The sequence below is a fragment of the Phascolarctos cinereus genome, unplaced genomic scaffold (genome assembly GCF_003287225.1).
Source record: "Phascolarctos cinereus isolate Bilbo 61053 unplaced genomic scaffold, phaCin_HiC Scaffold_726;HRSCAF=1367, whole genome shotgun sequence".
Classification (NCBI taxonomy): domain Eukaryota; kingdom Metazoa; phylum Chordata; class Mammalia; order Diprotodontia; family Phascolarctidae; genus Phascolarctos; species Phascolarctos cinereus.
The window spans coordinates 58,148,228-58,167,625 of NW_027556098.1; the positions used below are offsets into that span (position 1 = coordinate 58,148,228).

Consider the following 19,398-nt stretch of genomic DNA (forward strand, 5'->3'; position numbering starts at 1 on the left):
AATCTTTGCTCCCAAGTGATACAGTGAAAAGTGAACAGGACTGAACTGAGTTCAAACCCAAATTCTACAACTTACTATTAGTGTGGTCTTAGGCACATAATCTTTCTGGGCTTTGGTTTCCTATAAGGTCTATTGTAGTTCTAATACATAATAAGAAATGTGCCAGGCACAATTTAAGCATTTTACAACTATTATCTCATTTGATCCTCACAACAAACCAGGGAGGTAGGTTACTACTACCTCCACTCTATAGTTGAGGCAACTGAGGTAAATAGAGGTTAAGTGACTTGCCCAGGATCACACTGTTAGTAAGGATATGAGGCTGAATTTGAACTCAAGACTTCCTGATTCCAGGTTCAACATTCTACCTACTGTACCACCTAGATGCAACTAAATCTTATAATTCCAATTTTTATTCATTAATTACTTCAAGAAGTATTTAAGAATTTGCTGCATCTAGGAACTACTCAGGCTCAAGGTATAAACTCTTACAGAGGATGCCAGCAGTCTACATACTCATTTATAGGAACAGGGACTAGATCTGGGATTCCATTTTTATAGGAAACTCCCCAGTCAGGAAAACGGCTCTACTAAAGACATACCAGCTCCTTCTCTGCAACTTACGAATGTCAAGAGAGCAGACTAGAGCAATAGGGGGTGAACCCCAAGCTCACACAGCTTTTATACGTCAAAGAGAGGATTTGATCTCAGGTCTTCCTGCCTTCAAGACCAGTTCTCTCTACTGCCTCCATCAAAGTGGCAGCACAATTGAAAAATATTTAACTAGAAATTGTAACAATGCCTCTGGCTTCACCTCTGGTTCAAGTCATTTCACTTTCCTGAGGATCTCAATTTCCTCATCTATTAAAAAAAAGGGGGGGGAAGGGGGGCAGCTAGGTGGCGCAGTAGATAGAGCACCAGCCCTGGAGTCAGGAGGACCTGAGTTCAAATTTGATCTCAGACACTTAACAGTTACTAGCTGCATGACCCTGGGCAAGTCATTTAACTCCAACTGCATAAAAAAAAAAAAAAGCAGGGCGAGAGGGTGAGGAGAAGTGTAACTGCACTAAATTATTTCTAAGTCTCTTCTAGCCTTAAAATTCTCTATGGTCTCATGGACAATGTAATTTCAATTCTCAAAGATTATCATCTTGCTTTAAAATGTATATTAATGCCAATTTCCTCTGCCTACCAATTTTAAGTGACATAAACAGATATTTATTTACTTTACCTCAACAAAAACTGAAAATGGAGACTTTTCATATAAAAATAATTCCCCATGACCCTGGAAAGCTGAAAACAAGAAAGTGAGTGAAGAGTCTAAGCTTTACTTAGGGTTAGCTATTAGCACCTTTCTGAAAGATCCAAAGGAAGAGCTTTACATAATCTAGCCCTAAAAAACAGGACATTCTGAGGCTTGAAATAGGAACTGTCAAATGCTGAGAAGAAAAGGAAATGAGGTTCTAGACAGAAAGGGCACAGGTTTTCTTTGGCCCTTCTGTGTTTAGAGAAATGGAGAATTCCTAATTAAGTTACTCGTGCGCTGACTTGGCCTATAGTATTTCTCAAATTATGCCTTCCTTTTTATTTAATACTACTACTCTAATAGTTTGGGCCTGTAACACCTGCCACCTAAATTATTTTAACAGCCCCCAAACAGTCTTCTCACCTCCACTTTCCTCTTCTATCCAATTCATCCTTCTCAAACTGCCCAATTAATTTTCCTATAGCATAAATCTGTTCAATCACCTACTGGATACTTCAAACTAAATGTCTTAGTGCCATATCAAACGTCACATATTAAAAAAAGAATTCATTTTCTTGCTCTCATAACAATCTCTCTTCCAACCTTCCCTATTTCTTTTGAAGGTATCATCATTGTTGTCATCTCCCAAGTTCATAACTTTGGTATTGTCAACTCCTCACTTTTCTTCACACAACATATGCAATAAATGTCACTGATCCTCTTCTAAAAATGAAGGATGAACAATAATTCAGTAAGTTACCAAATTTGCTACTTCTACTGCCACTCATTTAGTCATTCAGTCATATCTGACTCTTCATGATCCATAGCATGCCAGGCCCTTCTATCTTCCCCTGTCTCTTGAAGTCTGTCCAAGTTCATGTTCATTGCTTCCATGACACCATTTATCCATCTCCTCTTCCATTGTCCCCTTCTCTTTCTGCCTTCATCTTTCCCAACATCAGGGTCTTTTCCACTGAGCTCCTTCCCTAGGCTCACACGGCTTGGACTCTCATCACTTTTCACCTAGATCATGGTAACAGTTTCTTAACTGGTTTCTCTGCCTCAAGTTTCTCCTCCACACTGTCAAAATGATGTTCCTTATGTTCAGATCTGACCATGTCACTCCCTCACTCAGAAAACAGAGTGTACCTCTATTGCCTCTAGGATAAAATATAAAGCTCTCCTATTTAGTGTTTAAAACTCTTTATAACCCAGCTCCAGAATTTATCATTCCAGCCTCACTTAGCAATATGCCTCCAGGAATCCTACATGCTGAGATCACTCAAACTAGCCTCCTATTCTTCCCACATGGCACCTCAGTTAATATATTTATCCTTTTCCACTGGCAAAACCATACTTGGAATATATTCCTTCCCCATCCAACAACCCCTCATCTTCTTTCTAGAGACAGTTCAAGCAAAACATACTCCACAAAGCCTTTCTTGATCCCTTCAACTACTAGTACCCATCCTCCTTTGTATGCACATTTGTATTCATCATTTTTATATTTACTGTCTCCGCTGTTAGAATGTAAGCTCCATTCTTTGTAGCCCTACCACCCAGAACAGTGCCTCACACACAGGCATTTAATAAATGCTTGTTGTTGTTCCCTTGCTATTCCTCTGCTCTAAAATGTTCAATGGCTCCCTGAGGCTCACAGGATTAAAAACACAGCCTCCTTAACCTAGCACCTAAGGTTCCACAATTTGGTTCCTACCTAATACTTTAGTTTTATCTCACATATTCCCTTTCATGCACTCCATGTTCCACTAAATTGAACTATTACCCACTATTCTATCATGTTTTCTATTCCTCTGCTTCAATTAAGATTAGATATAGGAAAAATTTAGGGGGAAAATCTAACTTTTTGGTAGATAAAATAAAATTACCCCATAAATTTAGTTATAGCTCTTAATAATTAGCTCATCTCAAAAGCCTGAACATCTGGAAAATGTGGCTTGATCTCTGTTTCTCTGGATTTATTTTTTCCAAGTATATCCTATTAATATGAAATTCATGAAACAAGCATTTAGGGACTATGGGGATAGTTTCACAATCCTAGACAAGCTTCTGGCATGTATCATCAATTATATAACACTCCATTTGCCTGGGATACAAATGACAAGTCACTAAGGTCATTTAGTAAAACTGTTCAAATGTTTCTATGTATCTGCATGTCAAGTCAGAACAAAAACAGAATGTGTACTTAGGCATATGCTTCTCTTTCACAGAATCAGAAGAGATGTCAGAAATCATTTAGTCCAACCTGCAGCTGAACTGGAATATCCACAGTAAATGGATATACAGTCTCTATTTGAAGACCCCCAGTGGAGGGTAACCCACTACACCTCCTAAGGAAACCCATTCCACTTTGGGTAATTCTGATTCCCATTCACTGCTATATGTTTTGCCCTCTTAAAGGGGTGAAAAGAACAAGTCGAATCCCTTCTGACTGGTGATACAGTTATAAGACTTCTATATTCATAATAAAATCTGTATTTGAATATGTGTGTGAGATACATACACATATGCTCCAATATAAATTTTAATTTAATATTCATATATGTGTGTACACAGACACACACAAACAGTGATCCACCAGAGAAAGAAATGGCAACCCATTCCAGTATCTTTGCCAAGAAAACCCATGGACAGTATTAAAATGCTAAAAGATACAACATCAAAAGATGAGCCCCTCAGGTCAGAAGGGTCTGGCATGCCATGGTCCATGGGGTCATAAAGAGTCAGACACGAATGAAGACTGAACAGCAGCCACAGTATACAGACATATATAACATTCAAATATATGCATATATATGCACATACACATGTGCATGTACATGTACATATGTACATGTACATATATTCCACATACTAAAACTGAAATTTGTATAAGCTGTGGAAGAAATAACAATCCTAATAAAGTATATTCATAAACATAATTAAGCATATATGAAATCTACAGAAGCTTTTTTTACTTTACTTTGAACAGAGTGATACAAGAATTTTTTTTAAAAGTATACTGACATGCTGAACAATGCCAAGCTAGCACAAAATGTCACTGCCCAATTTCACATTCCTGAAGTCAACATTGTGATGAAAGTTTATACAAGCTATACAGCTGCTGTACTGAGCAGGAATGTTACTGGGTTGTTTTGTGTTCCACTTTGGAAACCATGAAAACAAGTGATTGAAAAGGTCAGGCCTTTTTAATGTTACCAAGTCTGTAAATTAAAATTTTTCACAGCCTGAGACATCCATAGAAATGAAAATGCAACGTATCAACAAACACTGAGGAAGACCACCTGGCCATATGCTTATTATTTCTGTTTTCTGCTCTACTCTCTCCCCTACTGCTTCATTACAGATATATGGGAAGTCCTTGCATTGCTAAGAGACTCAAGGAGACTGGCAAAAGAAGGAAGAGATCCTTCTCTGGAGATCTGCTTTGTTTTGCAATTGAGAGTGGAAATACAAGTGAAGTTCCTTCTAACATTCTTGCCTGTGGACTCAGAATTTGAAGTCTCAGGTTACTGGTTCTCATTCATTGGTTATATCTATGCTGGTCCAGGAAGTTGTTAAGGTAGATTTTGAATCCAGACTCTGACTGCAGAGACAGTGTTCTTTTCTCTATACCAGACTCTGACTGCAGAGACAGTGTTCTTTTCTCTATACCATATGTCTCCAAAACCAAGACTAACCAACAAAGTAAACAGGCATCTGGGTAGAGAAACTTTTAATATTCACTTTTATTCATGGAACCCTAGTTGTGTGACTTTTTTAGCTGTGGTCTCCTTCTGTAACATGAGGCCGCTGAACTAGATGGTCTCTAAAGTCCCTTCCAACTCTAAATTATGACTCTATAAGTAGAAAAAGCAGGGTAGTGATTAAAGTATTTCTCTAGGGTTATCCAAAAATGTACTGATCCAACTGGAACACAATTCAAACGTCAGAGAAAGTAATATCAAACAAGTAATGGACAAATGATAAGTTCTCAATGAAGAGTTACGGATGATGGAAAGCAACACACAAAATACAAAACATTACAACTGTATAGAATTTAGCAGTTTTGTAGGGATGGGGATCTAAAATGGTAACCAGTCTGGCTATATACCCAGGATCTTTCAAATGAAAGTATTCAATTCCATCTTTAAACACGGAAGATACTGCTGCTACAGGAGAGAAGGTCCATGAATGATCCCTCCTCAGGAGAAGTTGGCTGCAGTATACGCAGGGTGAAAGCCACTAAAAAGACCCCTTCCAGTTACAATCTCGTTCTTCTTTCTTCATTTAGAGTATTCTCTGCCTGTTGAATTCCTACACATCCAATCACATATAGCCACTTTCGAGATTCAGATCATCTAGTCTAGCCCCTTCATTATACAGATGAAGAAAGTGAGGTCCAGTTAGGGAGTAACCTACCCATAGTCACACAGGTAACAAGTAGCAAAGTCAGAAGTTGCCCTATGTTTAAAGCTCAACCTGAATCTCTCCTACATCAGAAAGTCTTCCCTGATACCTGTCCCCTATATCAGTTATGACCTTTCCCTCAACAAATTCTATATAGCACTTTGCTTGCATCTCTGTTATGCCCTTATCATGTATTAGAGTTGGCTGTTTATTTGTACTATCTTCCAGTTAGACCGAACATTCCAAGACAGAACTTTAATCTTTGCCAGTGTCTAGAACAAAGCACATAGTAAACATTTTTAAAATGTAGTTTGAATTTGATTATTCTCATATGCTTTGTAATCTAATTAAGATCACAATGCTACTCAAGAGTATGTCCAACATTGTCGATATTACTACACAAAGTAACAACAAATGGGGCAGGTAGGTGGCACAACGGATAGAGCACAAGCCCTGGAGTCCAGGGGGACCTAAGTTCAAATCCAGCCTCGGACACATAACACTTACTAGCTGTGTGACCCTGGGAAACTCACTTAACCCCAATTGCCTCACTAAAATAACAAACAACAACAACAAATGACCTAGTAGTAAGCATTCCATCACTGCAGTACTATGACCTGAAGAAACAACTAATTTAGACAGATATTCTCCAGAGACTGATGTCAAATTCAACTAAGAAATGGAGATACATCAACAGATATAAATCAGGGAGACTACTATTCAACATAAAATAGGCTCTCTTTCAGTTTCTTTCATTCCCCCTTCCAGATCTCCTGACAATTTTAAAAGAAAATTATTTACAAAATCCAAAATAAATAAGCACTAAAATATTACAAATATAAAAAAAATCCTCACTCTCATATGTCATTATGTCTTTTTCTGTTTGCATAGATGCTATGAGTTTAATATATTCAAGTCCTAGAATAGAAGGACTCAAGCTTTTTAACTATTATATATATTATCTAATAAATATCACATACACAGAAGTACAAGATAAATCCTGTTAAAAATGAGATTTTATTAATTTTAAGACATAAATTACATTTGCAGCATGTTCAGATTTTTTTGAGAAAGGATCTTATTATTGACGAAAGGGTCCCTGGATATTTCTGTCACCCTGATGTGATCTGTTGAAAGAGGGAGAGGAAAAGGAAAGGAAGAAAGGATTACATGCATATGTGTCTAAATGCATTCTCAATATTCTCAACTATTATACAATAATTTACAACTATTATAAATAATTGCAATCAACAATTATTTACTGTTTTAAATGATCATGTGAAATCATGTTCCCAACTCACTAATGGTAAAAGAAATAGAGAATAAAACAACTATGAAGTTTTACACTGGAATCAGCAAATTAACAAGGATGACAAAAAATGGGACTGTTCAATATTGGAGAGGCTGTGGAAAGACAAGCAGGCTAATACACCAACTGGTGGAGCCATCAACTGGTGCAGCCATCCTGAATTTCAATTTAGAATTATATAAGAAACCCAATAATTCCAGTACTGGGCATAAACTCCCAAGGCAGTCAAAGACAGAAACAAAGACTGACCAGAATTGGCATAGCAGCACTCTTTAACAGGAAACAAAGTGGGTACCCATCAATTGAAGAATAGCTAAAAAACCATGGCATATGAATTCAATGGAACATTATTTTCCACTAAGAAGTGACAAGTAAAAGGAATTAAAAAACCTGGAAAAATCTGTATCAAGTAATGCAAGGAGAAGAAGCATAACTAAAAGAACAATAGAGCAATGACAATACAACAGCTTAAATGAGATCACTAAGAGGAAAGTAAATCCTGAATAACTAAAAGAACAGTGACGGTCCCTTAAAAAAAGTATGGTACAGTGAAAAAAACACTGGACTTTGGGAGACAGGACCTAGGTTCAATCCTATCTTTGGCATCTATTAATTATGAGATCTCTGGCAAATCACTAAGCTTCAGTTTCCTCATCTATAAAAATAACATGGTTAAACTAGATGCTCTCTAAGCTTTATTCCGGCTCTAAACTCCATGATCTTCCTCCTCATGGCAGAGATACAGGGAACTAATGAGACATAGAATATTCTCTACATTGTCCAACTTGGTCACCATTATCTGATGCTTTTTTGTTACAACGTAGTGGTTGGTTTGAAAGGGGAAGGATTCCACCACCACGCACAGAAATTACTGTGAAGCAGAAGGCATCAATAAAACTTATTTTTAAAGTAAGAATTTACTGAACTTCTACTATATGCTTAGTGCTCTGACAAGTCCTTTCAAAGAAGTATAAGATGGGTTCCTGGCATCCCTAGCCAGTCTAGACAGGGAAATAAATACAGGTGAAACAAAAGCAAAAAAACAAACCCATAAGTGAGTAAAATTAAGTGTTTAATTGGATAGTAATGACTTTAACTGCTATAGGATTTAAGAGGAGAAGGTGATCAAGGAGGACTGGAGGAATCAAAGAAATTTAGAAATCATCAAAAAAGATTCTGATTTTAGAGCTGAGAGGGATCATAGAAAAGATAGAAGAAAGAAAGATTCTGCCTATGAAGAAGTAACACTTCTAGTTTAACAAGCACTGAACTTGGAATTAGCAAAAAGGGTTCAGTTTCTGTTTTTGACACCAGAAAACTGTGTGACCATGGGCATGTCTCTTGGAGCCTCAATTTCCTCATCTATAAAATGTGGATAAACACCACTTACTTTGGTGTTCAGTCTTTTCAGTCATGTTCAACTCATCATGACCCCATCTGGAATTTTTGGCAGAGACATGAAGCGGTTTGCTATTTCCCTCTGCTCATTTTACAGATGAGGAAACTGAAGCAAATGAGATTAAGAGACTTGCCTTGGGTCACACAGCTACTAAGTGTCTGTGTCCAGATTTTAACTCAGAAAGATGAATCTTCCTGATTCTAAGCACTTTCCACTACACCACCTAGCTGCCCTAATATGTATAGTACCTATCTAACAGGGTTATTATGAATCTCAAATAAAATAATATTATGTAAACCATTTAAAATAGCCTTGAATAAATGCTAAAATGTCGGTTATTATTCGATTTTTGGGCAAAGGAAAGAAGAGAGATCATTCCAGGGTAAGGGAAACATGAGTGAAGGCATGAAGGTGGGAATAAACATGGCGGATTTTTGAAGGAATAAACAGATTGGACAGAGCAAACAGTTCCATGGAGATAAGCACTGAGAAATAAGGTTAAATTAATTGAATTTTTAGAATATGGCCCCATGTGGATGGCCTTGAAAACCTCAAATGTTTAGAGCTGATGCTAGGAGTGACATAATGAAGGAAAGGTTTAAAAACAAATTTATCTGGGAGCAACAGGTGGGATGGGTTAAAATGAGATGAAGATACAGTCACAGAGGTCAGCTAGCAGATGCTGAAGTTGTAAGGGACCAGCATAAGGTGAGACCATTGAGAAGAAAACAGGATAACATGGGAGAGATTTTAAAAGAAGAAATAGGGGCACAGTGGATAGACTCTGGCCTTGGAGTTAGGAGGACCTGAGTTCAAGTGCGGCCTCTTCACAAAATCCAGACTCAAATCCAGACACTTCACACTGTACACTTACTAGCTATGTGACCCTGGGCAAGTCACTTAACCCCAATTGCCTAAGCAAAAAACAAACAAAAAAAAAAGAAGAAATGACAGAACTCCATGATTGATTAAATACAGGGCTGAAGTAGAATAGCTGACTTTAAGTTTTTGAGGCTATGCGAGTAATAGCCACAGCAATGTCACTGACAAAAACCAAAACAACCAAAACAAAACAATGGAAAACTGGGTGGAGGGACTGCTCCTTTTTGAAGAGGAAGAGATATGTTTTGTCTTCTGACGTAAATTTGAGGTGACACAGAAAAATATAAGCGGATATGCCTCCAAAGCAGCTGTATACACAAGACAGGCCCTGAGAAACTGATTTGAGAGTCATCAATAGAAGCCGAAGCCATAAAAAGGTATATTTTTCTGGAAAAGAGGATAGAATAAGAAACAAAGACCACTGATAAGAGTCTTGGGAATGCCTAAAATTAGGCTGTGGAAAGAGTAGGAGTGGCTAACCACTGTTTCCAACCAAAGAAACAAAAAAGGCTCAGCTGTAGAGTTGGAGAAAAACATGACCAAAATAGGAGCTTCAAAAATGAAGAATGACCAGCAATGTTACAGTTTCAACAGAGTTCAAAAGTTCAAAGCTGAGAGAGTATGTTTTGCATTATTATTCAACTTGGAAAAAAATAAGAAAAAGGAAATTAGGCTCAGCCCACCCCAAAAATGGCTTAAACCACTTCCTTTGGAAATGTTTTTTTCCCTACTCAATCTAGAATAAAGCTATTTAATTAGTGGGAGGGAATGGGGGGGAATGTTTTTAATACATATCTTCTACTTATGAATCTCAGTTTCCTTATTTGTAAAAGTTCTATTTTACAATGACAAAAAATAAGGACATGACTATTACTGAATATTTTTGCACAGCCAAAAAGCATTTCAAAATATTTTAAAATCCCACTACACAAAACCCATTTTGTTATTTATCAAAATATGCAAACTGTCAACGTGACAATTCATAAAAGCATCCATCTGGTAATGTTTCTAAATAATATTCAGAGACTCAAACTAATTGCTGTTGGGGTAATGCATAAACTCATGGAACACTGCTGAGCAATGAAAAGATCTGTTTTCGAATTCACAGGTGTGATGGATTTCACCCCAGTAAAACCCAGTTTATCCTCATGGATTATTAGTAAAATACCTTACAAAAGATACAAGTGGTTTTGTTTGTTTGTTTAGTTACAGTTCTACTCTGGATGGGTTTGACCCCTTCAGTATCTCCACCTGAAGTCATATGTGGCAGATCAGCAAAGGCAAAATGCCCTAATCTTTGGTCTACCTGGTGTCACTGCTGGCAGGAAACTATCCCCTAGGGGAACATAAAATGGCTATGCAGAAAAAGCTTTCCAGTTCTTCTTCTTCTTCTTTTTTTACAATTTAATAATAGCTTGGTGTCAGGGAGGAGAATGGGGAGAAATAAGGAAATGTCAAACAATTAGAATCGAGATCCTTAAAGACGGTACAGAATTGGGTCCCAAAGAAACATGACATCCAAAGACTAATGCTTGAATTATGAAGGACTGGCTGGTTATAAGTAAAGTGTAGACATTCTGATAGATGCCATCCCACATCTTTTTAAGAGGCACTACAACAATTCTTTTTTGTGGAGACTAGCCAAAAGGCCTATTTCCTTATTTTTTCAGATGAAAGGATATAGAACCTATACTACTTGGTATTTTTTTTCCTAATAAAAGCGCCAATATACTCACCTGGGTTTCCCCTAAGGCTAAACCTTCTGAGTCAGGGATGGGGAACCTGTGGCCTCGAAGCCAGTGTGGTCCTCTTGGTCCTCAAGTGCAGCCCTCTGACACAATACAAACTTCACAGAACAAATCCCCTTAATAAAAGGATTTTTTTTGTAAAACTTGGACTCATTCAAAAGGCCCCTCCCAAAGACCTAGAAGGCCAAGTATAGTCTTGAGGCCTTGGGTTCCCTACCTTTGCTCTAAGTCTTTGACCAAGCATCTCCTGCTATACCCTGGCCACTAATATCAAGGTAATTCAACCTTAATGATCCAAGGTGCTGGTCTCCAATTTTAGTACAAAAGCTGTTTCTGTGATTAATTTGGAGTATGTACATGCATTCTGACCAAAGGATTATACAGAATGATGGCTTCCCTAGGACTTCCTCCCACTTTTTTTTTTAAATTAGATCACAGAGGTAAATCAAGGAAGGCCTCTAGCAAGTTCAGCAGACCCTCCTGTGGGCTTGGGCAGGCATGGATGAGTATACGTACCTATATACTGACTAACCCACAAAGAATCACAGACCCATTTTTGTATTTTGAGTACCAAGCATTTCACCATGAGTTGACAGACCATTTAAGATAACGGGACCAAAAAACAGCTTTCAAGGTTATGTTTACCTCTGAGTTGAAAAGCATTTTGATTTCTGGCACTGAAAATTCTGTAAGTAAATTCAGAGGTCATACAGGAAATACCCTGTGCTGAGAGTTTTCATGAACAAGTCTAAATACCTGTTGATATCATGTCCTTTGCTACCTCTTCTACAAGGTATTCATAATTAATAAATCTCCTTTGTTGAGGCTGCTTAAATTAAACCAGCACAGGTAAAGAAAGGAGCTGCAACAAAAGCTAGCCAACAGCAGCCCCTTAAGAATGGGTCTAGGTTCTCCCAATTTTCCTCTTGTTCTTAAGGGTTTGAACCTCTTCCTAGGGCAAGAAAACTAAAAAAAATAGTTCAGAACATAAGATAACCACCCTCTTGGACTTTTCTTGGCAATATCTCTCCCTTTTTTTTCCCATCCTCAAATATTTTCTTGCCACAGAAGTAGGTGAGGGAGAAATGAATGCAACAAAGTCTTAAAACAGGAATAAAAATATACCAGCACTGGTATTTCAATGAGAGAGAGAGAGGGGAAGGCAACTGTAAGACCCCCCCCACCAAACCCAAGTAGTTGCACAACTGGATACCCCCCAGGGCTCTTTTCCATATATACTGCAGGATTCCAAGGTGTACCCTAGCCCTAGATGATGCCAACTGTTGCTGCTCGTAGACACACACACATCTTATACCCACATAAATATGCGGTTGCACACATGTAACTAAGCTGCTGCATGTCTGTAAATAAAGTGGCACACAGAAATGGTCACCTCCAACAGTTCCCTGTGGAGCAAGGAATGCTGGAGTAAACAACTGGGTTCAAACCCCAGCTCTGTAGCTTACTAGGTCATTTAGTATATGACCAAGGCTCACTTTCTCTGAGCCTCAGTTTCCTCATTTAAAAAGAGTGGGTTGGCCTGAGAAGATGGACCACCTAAGGCCCCCTCTACCCCAGGATCTACGACCCTGTATTTTGTTGGTGTCAGGTCCACAGCCTACATCTGTGACTCCTGTACATGTCTGCCTGCCTTAGTTTCCTCACCTGTAAAATGAGTGGGTAGGCCTAAGAAGATGATGCATGACTTCTCAGCCCTTTTTCAGACCCTAGATCTTGTTGGTGTGGGGTCCACAACCTGCATGCTTTACCTCTGTGCAAGGCTGCTCTGCCTCAGTTTCCTCATCTGTAAAATGAGTGGGGGTTGGCCTAAGGAGATATGGCTTTTTTCTAAGGAGGCCTCCTCTAGCCCCAAATCTATGACTCCTAGATCTTGCTGGTGTGGGGTCCACAACCTGCATGCCCGCAGATGGTGCATGACCCCTGCGCTGGGCTGTCTGCCTCAGTTTCCGCCTCTGTAAAATGGGGTGAGCAAAGGCCCCTGACCCCGCAGGCGGACGAGGGTCCCCCCTCGGACCTCCGCCGCCCAGCCCCGGCCCCACTGACCTGAGATGCCTCCCCCTATGACGACCACGTCGCACTTGTGGGTCGGGAGGTTGACGCCGTCCATTCTCCTGGAGGTCGGAGGAGTGGACCTCGCCGAGGACGCCATGCTCACGGCTGTGTGGGTTCCGCTGAGAGATTCGGTCTTGGGGCAAGAGGGGAAAGTGGGGTTGGGGCCGGTCAGCGGGGGTCCGGGGATGCGCCCGGCCCCGCTCGGCTGCGCTCGGCTCGGGCTCGCCCGCTCTGCGCTGCGTTGCCGGACTGCTGCCTGCCCGCGCCACCCGGAGCGCCAGGGGGGGCACGACTCGCCCGCTCGCCCCGCCCCTCTAGGCTTCTGTGGTGCTCGCTCCCGTGCTCCCCAGCCACAGACCGAGCCGCAGCCTACCTCGCTCCCCTTGCTCCCCTCTCTCCCCTCGCCCCCTCGCGGTCTGCCCTGGGCGTCGCGCGCACCTCGATCTTATAGCCAGAGCCGGGCGGCGCCCGCGCGGAGCTCCTCCTGCTCACCACTGGCGGAGGGGAGGGGCGTGGCGAGCCGAAAGGGACCGGTATCAGGTAAAGCCTGCCCTGGCACGGCCGCGGCGGCGGAGCCCCAGCCTGGCACGCGTGTCATAGGGCGAGGGGCGGCGAGACGGGCTCACTCGGGCTGCGAGCCCAGTGGAGGGCTCATGGGGGAAGGCTTGGAGGAGGGGCCGCGACCGCGGCGGCGGCCGCGGGAAGCTCCTCCTGGCACGCGCCACCTGCCCCGCGTACTGAGCATGCCCAGCGCTCAAGGCCGGACCCTCGCGAAGCCCGGCCACAGGCCGCGGGCCCCGGGGCTCCAAGGCCCCGTCCTAAGGAGAGGCAGCGGGGCGTCCGGGCGGGCCATCCCGGGGAGGCCGGAGGAGAAAAGGGCCGGGGGCGAGGCCGAAAAAGGGAGAGACTCCTGGAAAAGCATAACCAACCTTGATCTTCGCTTGACCTCTTGTCTGCACGAAGCGCGGGCTCCCTTTGTGATGTCACTTGCCTGAGCGCCACCCCCCCCACCGGGTGCAATGCAGGGGGCACTAGTGTGACCTGGAGGCAGAGCTGTAAGGAGCATAGCGAGTCTGGCCCGCGTGAGCCGAAGGGCCATTTGGTTTTAGAGGTTTGTTGGTTTTTCAAGCCCAAGAGTTTAACCCAAGCTGAATAAAAGCTAGAAGAAATCATGGAATTGTACTTAAAAAAAAAAGCCAGATGGAAGTTGTAGTTAAGGTTAAGGGATAAATTAAAGAACACAAAAGCTATAAAACCAGAGCTTTCTATTTAAAAAAAAAAAAACACCACCACCACCATGGAGAGCAAATGTCTTTAGAAGCAGTATGTGCCAGAGTTAATACTAGAGAGGTCTTTAAATGGAAAGACCACTGTCAGAGGACCTGGGTCCAAATTTCAGTTCTTCCACTTTACCTTTGTGACTGAATAAATCACTTAACTTCTCCAGGACTCAGTTTTCTCAACTGTGAAATGAGTGGATTGGACTCCAGAGTCACACCCAGCTCTAATCTATGAGATCCTATAGAAGATGGCCTTGAAGCTTATCAAGCCCCACCTCTGGCACATTCTCATGTGATGGTAACCTTTCTGCACCCTAGACAACTCTCACAAGATTATATATGAGCTGCAGAAATGGTGCTGATGTTATTGCTGGAGGATGCTGGTAATTAGTATAAAAGTTGAAATCAAAAGTCTCATTTTTTAAAAAATGATCTGAAAAAATGATTGGTTTGTGATCTCATCAAATTGCATATCTTCTTTAATGATTCAGATCACAACTGGTACAACCCTTTCATGTTCTTCTATAAATCTGCCAATGTGCTAGGGGCTTCTTCCATCTCTTGGGATTGAGAAGATACCAATGGACTTCAGTATCCATCCTCAGCTGTCTATCAGTTATCACTCAACTACCCATGATAACAAACTGAAGCTATACTACTCCTTACAAATTTGCTTCCAGGGACGATAACATTTCCCTCTTGAAGTTGAGTTTAGCCCTTTCCCGTGCTCAGAAACCTCACCACAATATGTATTATGGTCATGAATCAATAGTTTAGTACATTAAGAAAAGAACCCTGTAGGATCAGTCAATAAACATTAAGCACCTACTCTGTTCCAAGCACTGTGCTAAGCACTGAAGGGTCAAAGAGAGGTAAAACACAATCCCTTCTCTTGATCAGCTCATAATCTGTGTCTCCTCAAACACCATGCCTAATCCGTAGTAAAGTCTAAACTTGCTGCCCTCTCTCCAAAGGCTTGTAAAAAAAAAAATTAGAATGGTTATCTCACCATATGTAGCCATGCCCAAATAATTGTTGTAAAAAGTTTGATGAAAACATTTTGATGGTATTTTTTTTTAAATTTTAATTTTATTTAATAGTTCTGCTTAGACATTACTAATCACTCACATTGGTCCTATGATAATTGTGTTGTATCATTCTAGTGTCTTTCCTCCCAATAATAATAATTGTGAAGGATGTTACACAACGCACATATAACTTACTTTACATGGTAGTTTGTGTGCCTTTAAAATCCATTCAGAAATGGAATCATCCTTTAAATACATGAGAGCTTACTTTTAATAAAATCCTTTGGTGATTATCCCTCCAAAGCTGCAAAAACTAAAACATTGGGGCAGAATGATTAAGGAAGTATGGCATAGAGTCAAGACGTAGGTTTGAGTAAGCAGAATCAGTACAACATTGTACACAGTAACTTCAATATTGTACAATGATCAACTTCAGATTAGCTGTTTTCAGCTGTCAATCAGATCGAATCCACCTCTAACCTGTGTGGCCTGAACCAAATAGAGCAGGCTTCAGACAGGAGAATCAGGAATCAAACAGAAGTTTAATTTCAAAGTGAGGGCAATGGCTTGCAAGCAAGGAGGTAAATTAACCCCTTATACCTACCCCTCGCCCCTATTCGGGGAGGAACCACTTTAGTGTGCCTGAACCTGGATTTATATAGTTGTGGCTAGACAAAGAGTCAAAACAGTGTAGTGTAGCAACAGTAGTGAGGCACAACACCAAGAGTGAGGCAAAGTTGTCCAGGGACAAAAGGTCCATTCATAGCAGGGCTTCAAGTCTAGGCCTGATGGTGCTTGCCCAAGTTCAGGGACCAACAATTCCAGAAGGTGAGCGCAAAGGATTGTTGTTATGATAAGCTCAGGGCACAGCTTGCTTGCTGGGCCTTAACTCTGGAAAACAGGGTGTTGCCTAATAATATCTTGGCACAGCAATACAAATATCCAAGACAATTCTGAAGGATTTATGATGAAAAGTCCTGTCTACCTCCAGAAAAAGAATTGATGGAATCTGAATGCAGATTGAAGCATACTGTTATTTTACTTTATTTTTCTTGGTTTTTTTTCCCCTATGTTTTCTTTCACAACATGACTAATATGGAATATGTTTTGCATGACTGCACCTGTATAACCTTTATCAAATTGCTTGCCTTCTCAATGATGGGGGAGAGAAGGGAGAGTGGAAGAGAACTTGGAACTCAAAATTATAAACAAAAAAAAAAGAAAGTTAAATGTTGTGTTTTTACAGTTATCTTTTGCACATTGTGGGGCATAGGGGCTCAAGACCCTAACAATCTGGAAAATCTGTGTAAAATTTTTTGTCCCTCCCTTCCTATCTGAAAAATGGTATTAAAAGATCAAATATGTTGATATTATACAATGTTATACACGTATTTTATGCATTTCTGAGTTTCTAAACTTTTTCTGTGTCAACTGTGGCTTCCTCAAAACTCCCTCAAAATTTCTATTTAATTTCTTATGCTAGCCCTCGATGTATCAAAATAATGATGGGGAAAGTCACAATACAGAAGGGATAGCTATACATGTAATTGTAAAAGAACAAGATATTAAAAAATGTTTTAAAAAATTTTTAATGTGGGTTTGTATCCCAGTTCTGATACTTTACTCCCTACATGGCCATGAGCAAGTCATTTAATTTCTTTGAGTCTCAGTTTCTTTGTCTGGAACATGGGGATAAGATGCTTTCATTGCTTGCTTTAAAGGGGTGTTGAGGAAAATGTGAAGTGCTACATAAATAGACTTCTTATGGAGAAAATAAGAAATCCAAAGAAAGGAATTAGAGGAGAGTACATAATCACAAGTTTATATGAGAATAGCAAAGTTCTCAGAATGAGTAGTTATTATTTTACTAGGTTCCCCCGTTAGTTTTCTTCCTAAGTAGGTAGGCCTTGAGAAGGTGGCAAGCAGTGAGGTTAAGCCTTACCCCTTTACTATCCTATAGCCCAGTGATCTCCAAAGTAGGTTCCCATTCTCCCACCCTTTATGGCTATCTAGTGGCAGTTGTTTGATCTTAAGGTGTGTGTGATCAACCAATAGGAGGGCAGGAAAATGAATTATGTCACACCTTCCCTCCACCTTAGCCAGGGGTGGGTGTGTCTCTTACACAACTATATCATCCCCTTCAATATTCTCACTCCATCCCCTCCCATCATAGGCCTTCCTTCTGTGACTGCATCCCCTCAAGGTGGTTATAACTGAACCTAACCTAGGCACCTGCAGTACCTGTGCAGCAAAGCTTTGACTCCAGCCTCAACCATTCCCTGTCCTCTTCCCCCATCATCTCACAAATGCCCCAGGAGAGAGGCTCTGCCCTTTGGGGCAGAAGCCAGTGAGTAAGCCAACCATACCCCATGCCAACCGTACCCCCAAACAGTGGGAAGGAATGAACAACATAGGATGGACAGGCATATAGGCTTTGAGGACAGTATTTTTAGAGCAGCTAGGTGGTACAGTGGATATTGGACTTGAAATCAGGAAGATTCATTTTCATGAGTTCAAATCCAGCCTCACACGTTTACTAGCTGTATGACCCTGGGCAAGACAAACCCTGTTTGCCTCAGTTTCCTCATCTATAAAATGAGCTGGAGAAGGAAATGGCAACCCATCCTGGTATCTTTGCCAAGAAAACCCCAAAATGGGGTCACAAAGAGTCAGACGAGACTGAAATGACTCAACAATAACATAATCTTTCCTCCAAAGCTCGCCTGTCTTCTGAACTTCCCTATTTTTATGGAAATAGATATATCCTTTCTGTCTCCTTGGTCCTCATCCTTGTTATCTTTGACTTCTCAAACTGAAATGAATCTACTCTCTTACAAGTCACTAGTGCTCATGTCTTTATTATTAAATCTGACAGCCTTTCCTTAATTTTGATCTTTCTTGACCTCTCTGAGGAATTTGACACAGTTTACTACCTTTTCCTCCTGGATATTCATTCTTTCTTCTCCGGGATGTCCTGACACTGCTTTATCTAGGATCTCCTTCTACCTGTTTGGCCTCTCATTCTTATCTTTTTTTTTTTTTCTGAATACATCAGTAATATCATTCCCTTTAACTGAGGGTGTTCCTGAAAGCTTTTGTCAAGGGTGCTCTTCTCTTCTCTATATATATTCTTTCACTTGGTGACTTCATCAGCCCCCACAGATTTAATTATTACTTATGTTCAGATGACTCCCAGGTCTATGTGTTTAGCCTTAATTTTGCCACTGAACTACAGCCCCACATCACTAGCTACCTGTCGGGCATTACAAACTAGATGTTCTGTAAATAATCTCAAACTCAACATGTCCAGGTTCACTTTGCTTACTGAAATCATCCTTTAAAGCCCAACTCAAATACCACCTCCTCCAGGTGGCCTTCCCTAATTCTCTCAGTCAGCAAAGACTTTCCCCCTTAGCCCATACCTAACACTCTCTTTTGCCCATATTTAACATGTATTATTGTGCATTATGTGTACTTGCATCTTTTTTTTTCCTTAGGCAGTTGGGGTTAAATGACATATCCAGGGTCACACAGCTAGTAAGTGCCAAGTGTTTGGTCTGAGGCCAGATTTGAACTCAGGTCCTCCTGACTTCAGGGCTGGTACTGTATCCACTAAGCCACCTAGCTGCCCCTGTACTTGTATCTTATACCCTATTTAGATTGTGAGCTCTGATAAGTTCAATGCTGTACTGTATCTTCTGTAAATTTTGTATCTCATTATTTTCAAGGGCAATGCTCCATATACAATAGGCACTGAATAAGTGCTTGTTGAATGAATTCACAAATGCTCATGGAATTATGCAAAGCTTCCTCAGGACGACAGGATCCAGGGCCATAGTTGCTAATTTAAACTTTTTAGAAGAAAGAATAAACCTGCATGACTAATTTAAGTCCTCCACATATGCCTCATTAAGACATCAGAGTGATGCTGGGATCTTGAAGGTTTTGTCACTGGAGTACAGGCTCTGGAAGGCTCTAAACAAGACCGACCTGTCAGTGGACCGGGCTTGTCTTCATTTGAGG

The 19,398-nt window shown here is 40.7% G+C and overlaps 1 protein-coding gene across 1 annotated transcript in view; it reads right to left on the minus strand.

The window, feature by feature from the left end:
* Window positions 1-13,434, minus strand: part of MAOA (monoamine oxidase A) — a 90,376-nt gene extending 76,942 nt beyond the window's left edge. Inside the window, 1 exon segment of the mRNA XM_020995885.2 lies at window positions 13,059-13,434. Within this exon segment, the coding sequence (XP_020851544.1) occupies window positions 13,059-13,164 (106 nt within the window). The 5' untranslated portion in view covers window positions 13,165-13,434.
* Between the last annotated feature and the right edge of the window lie 5,964 nt (window positions 13,435-19,398).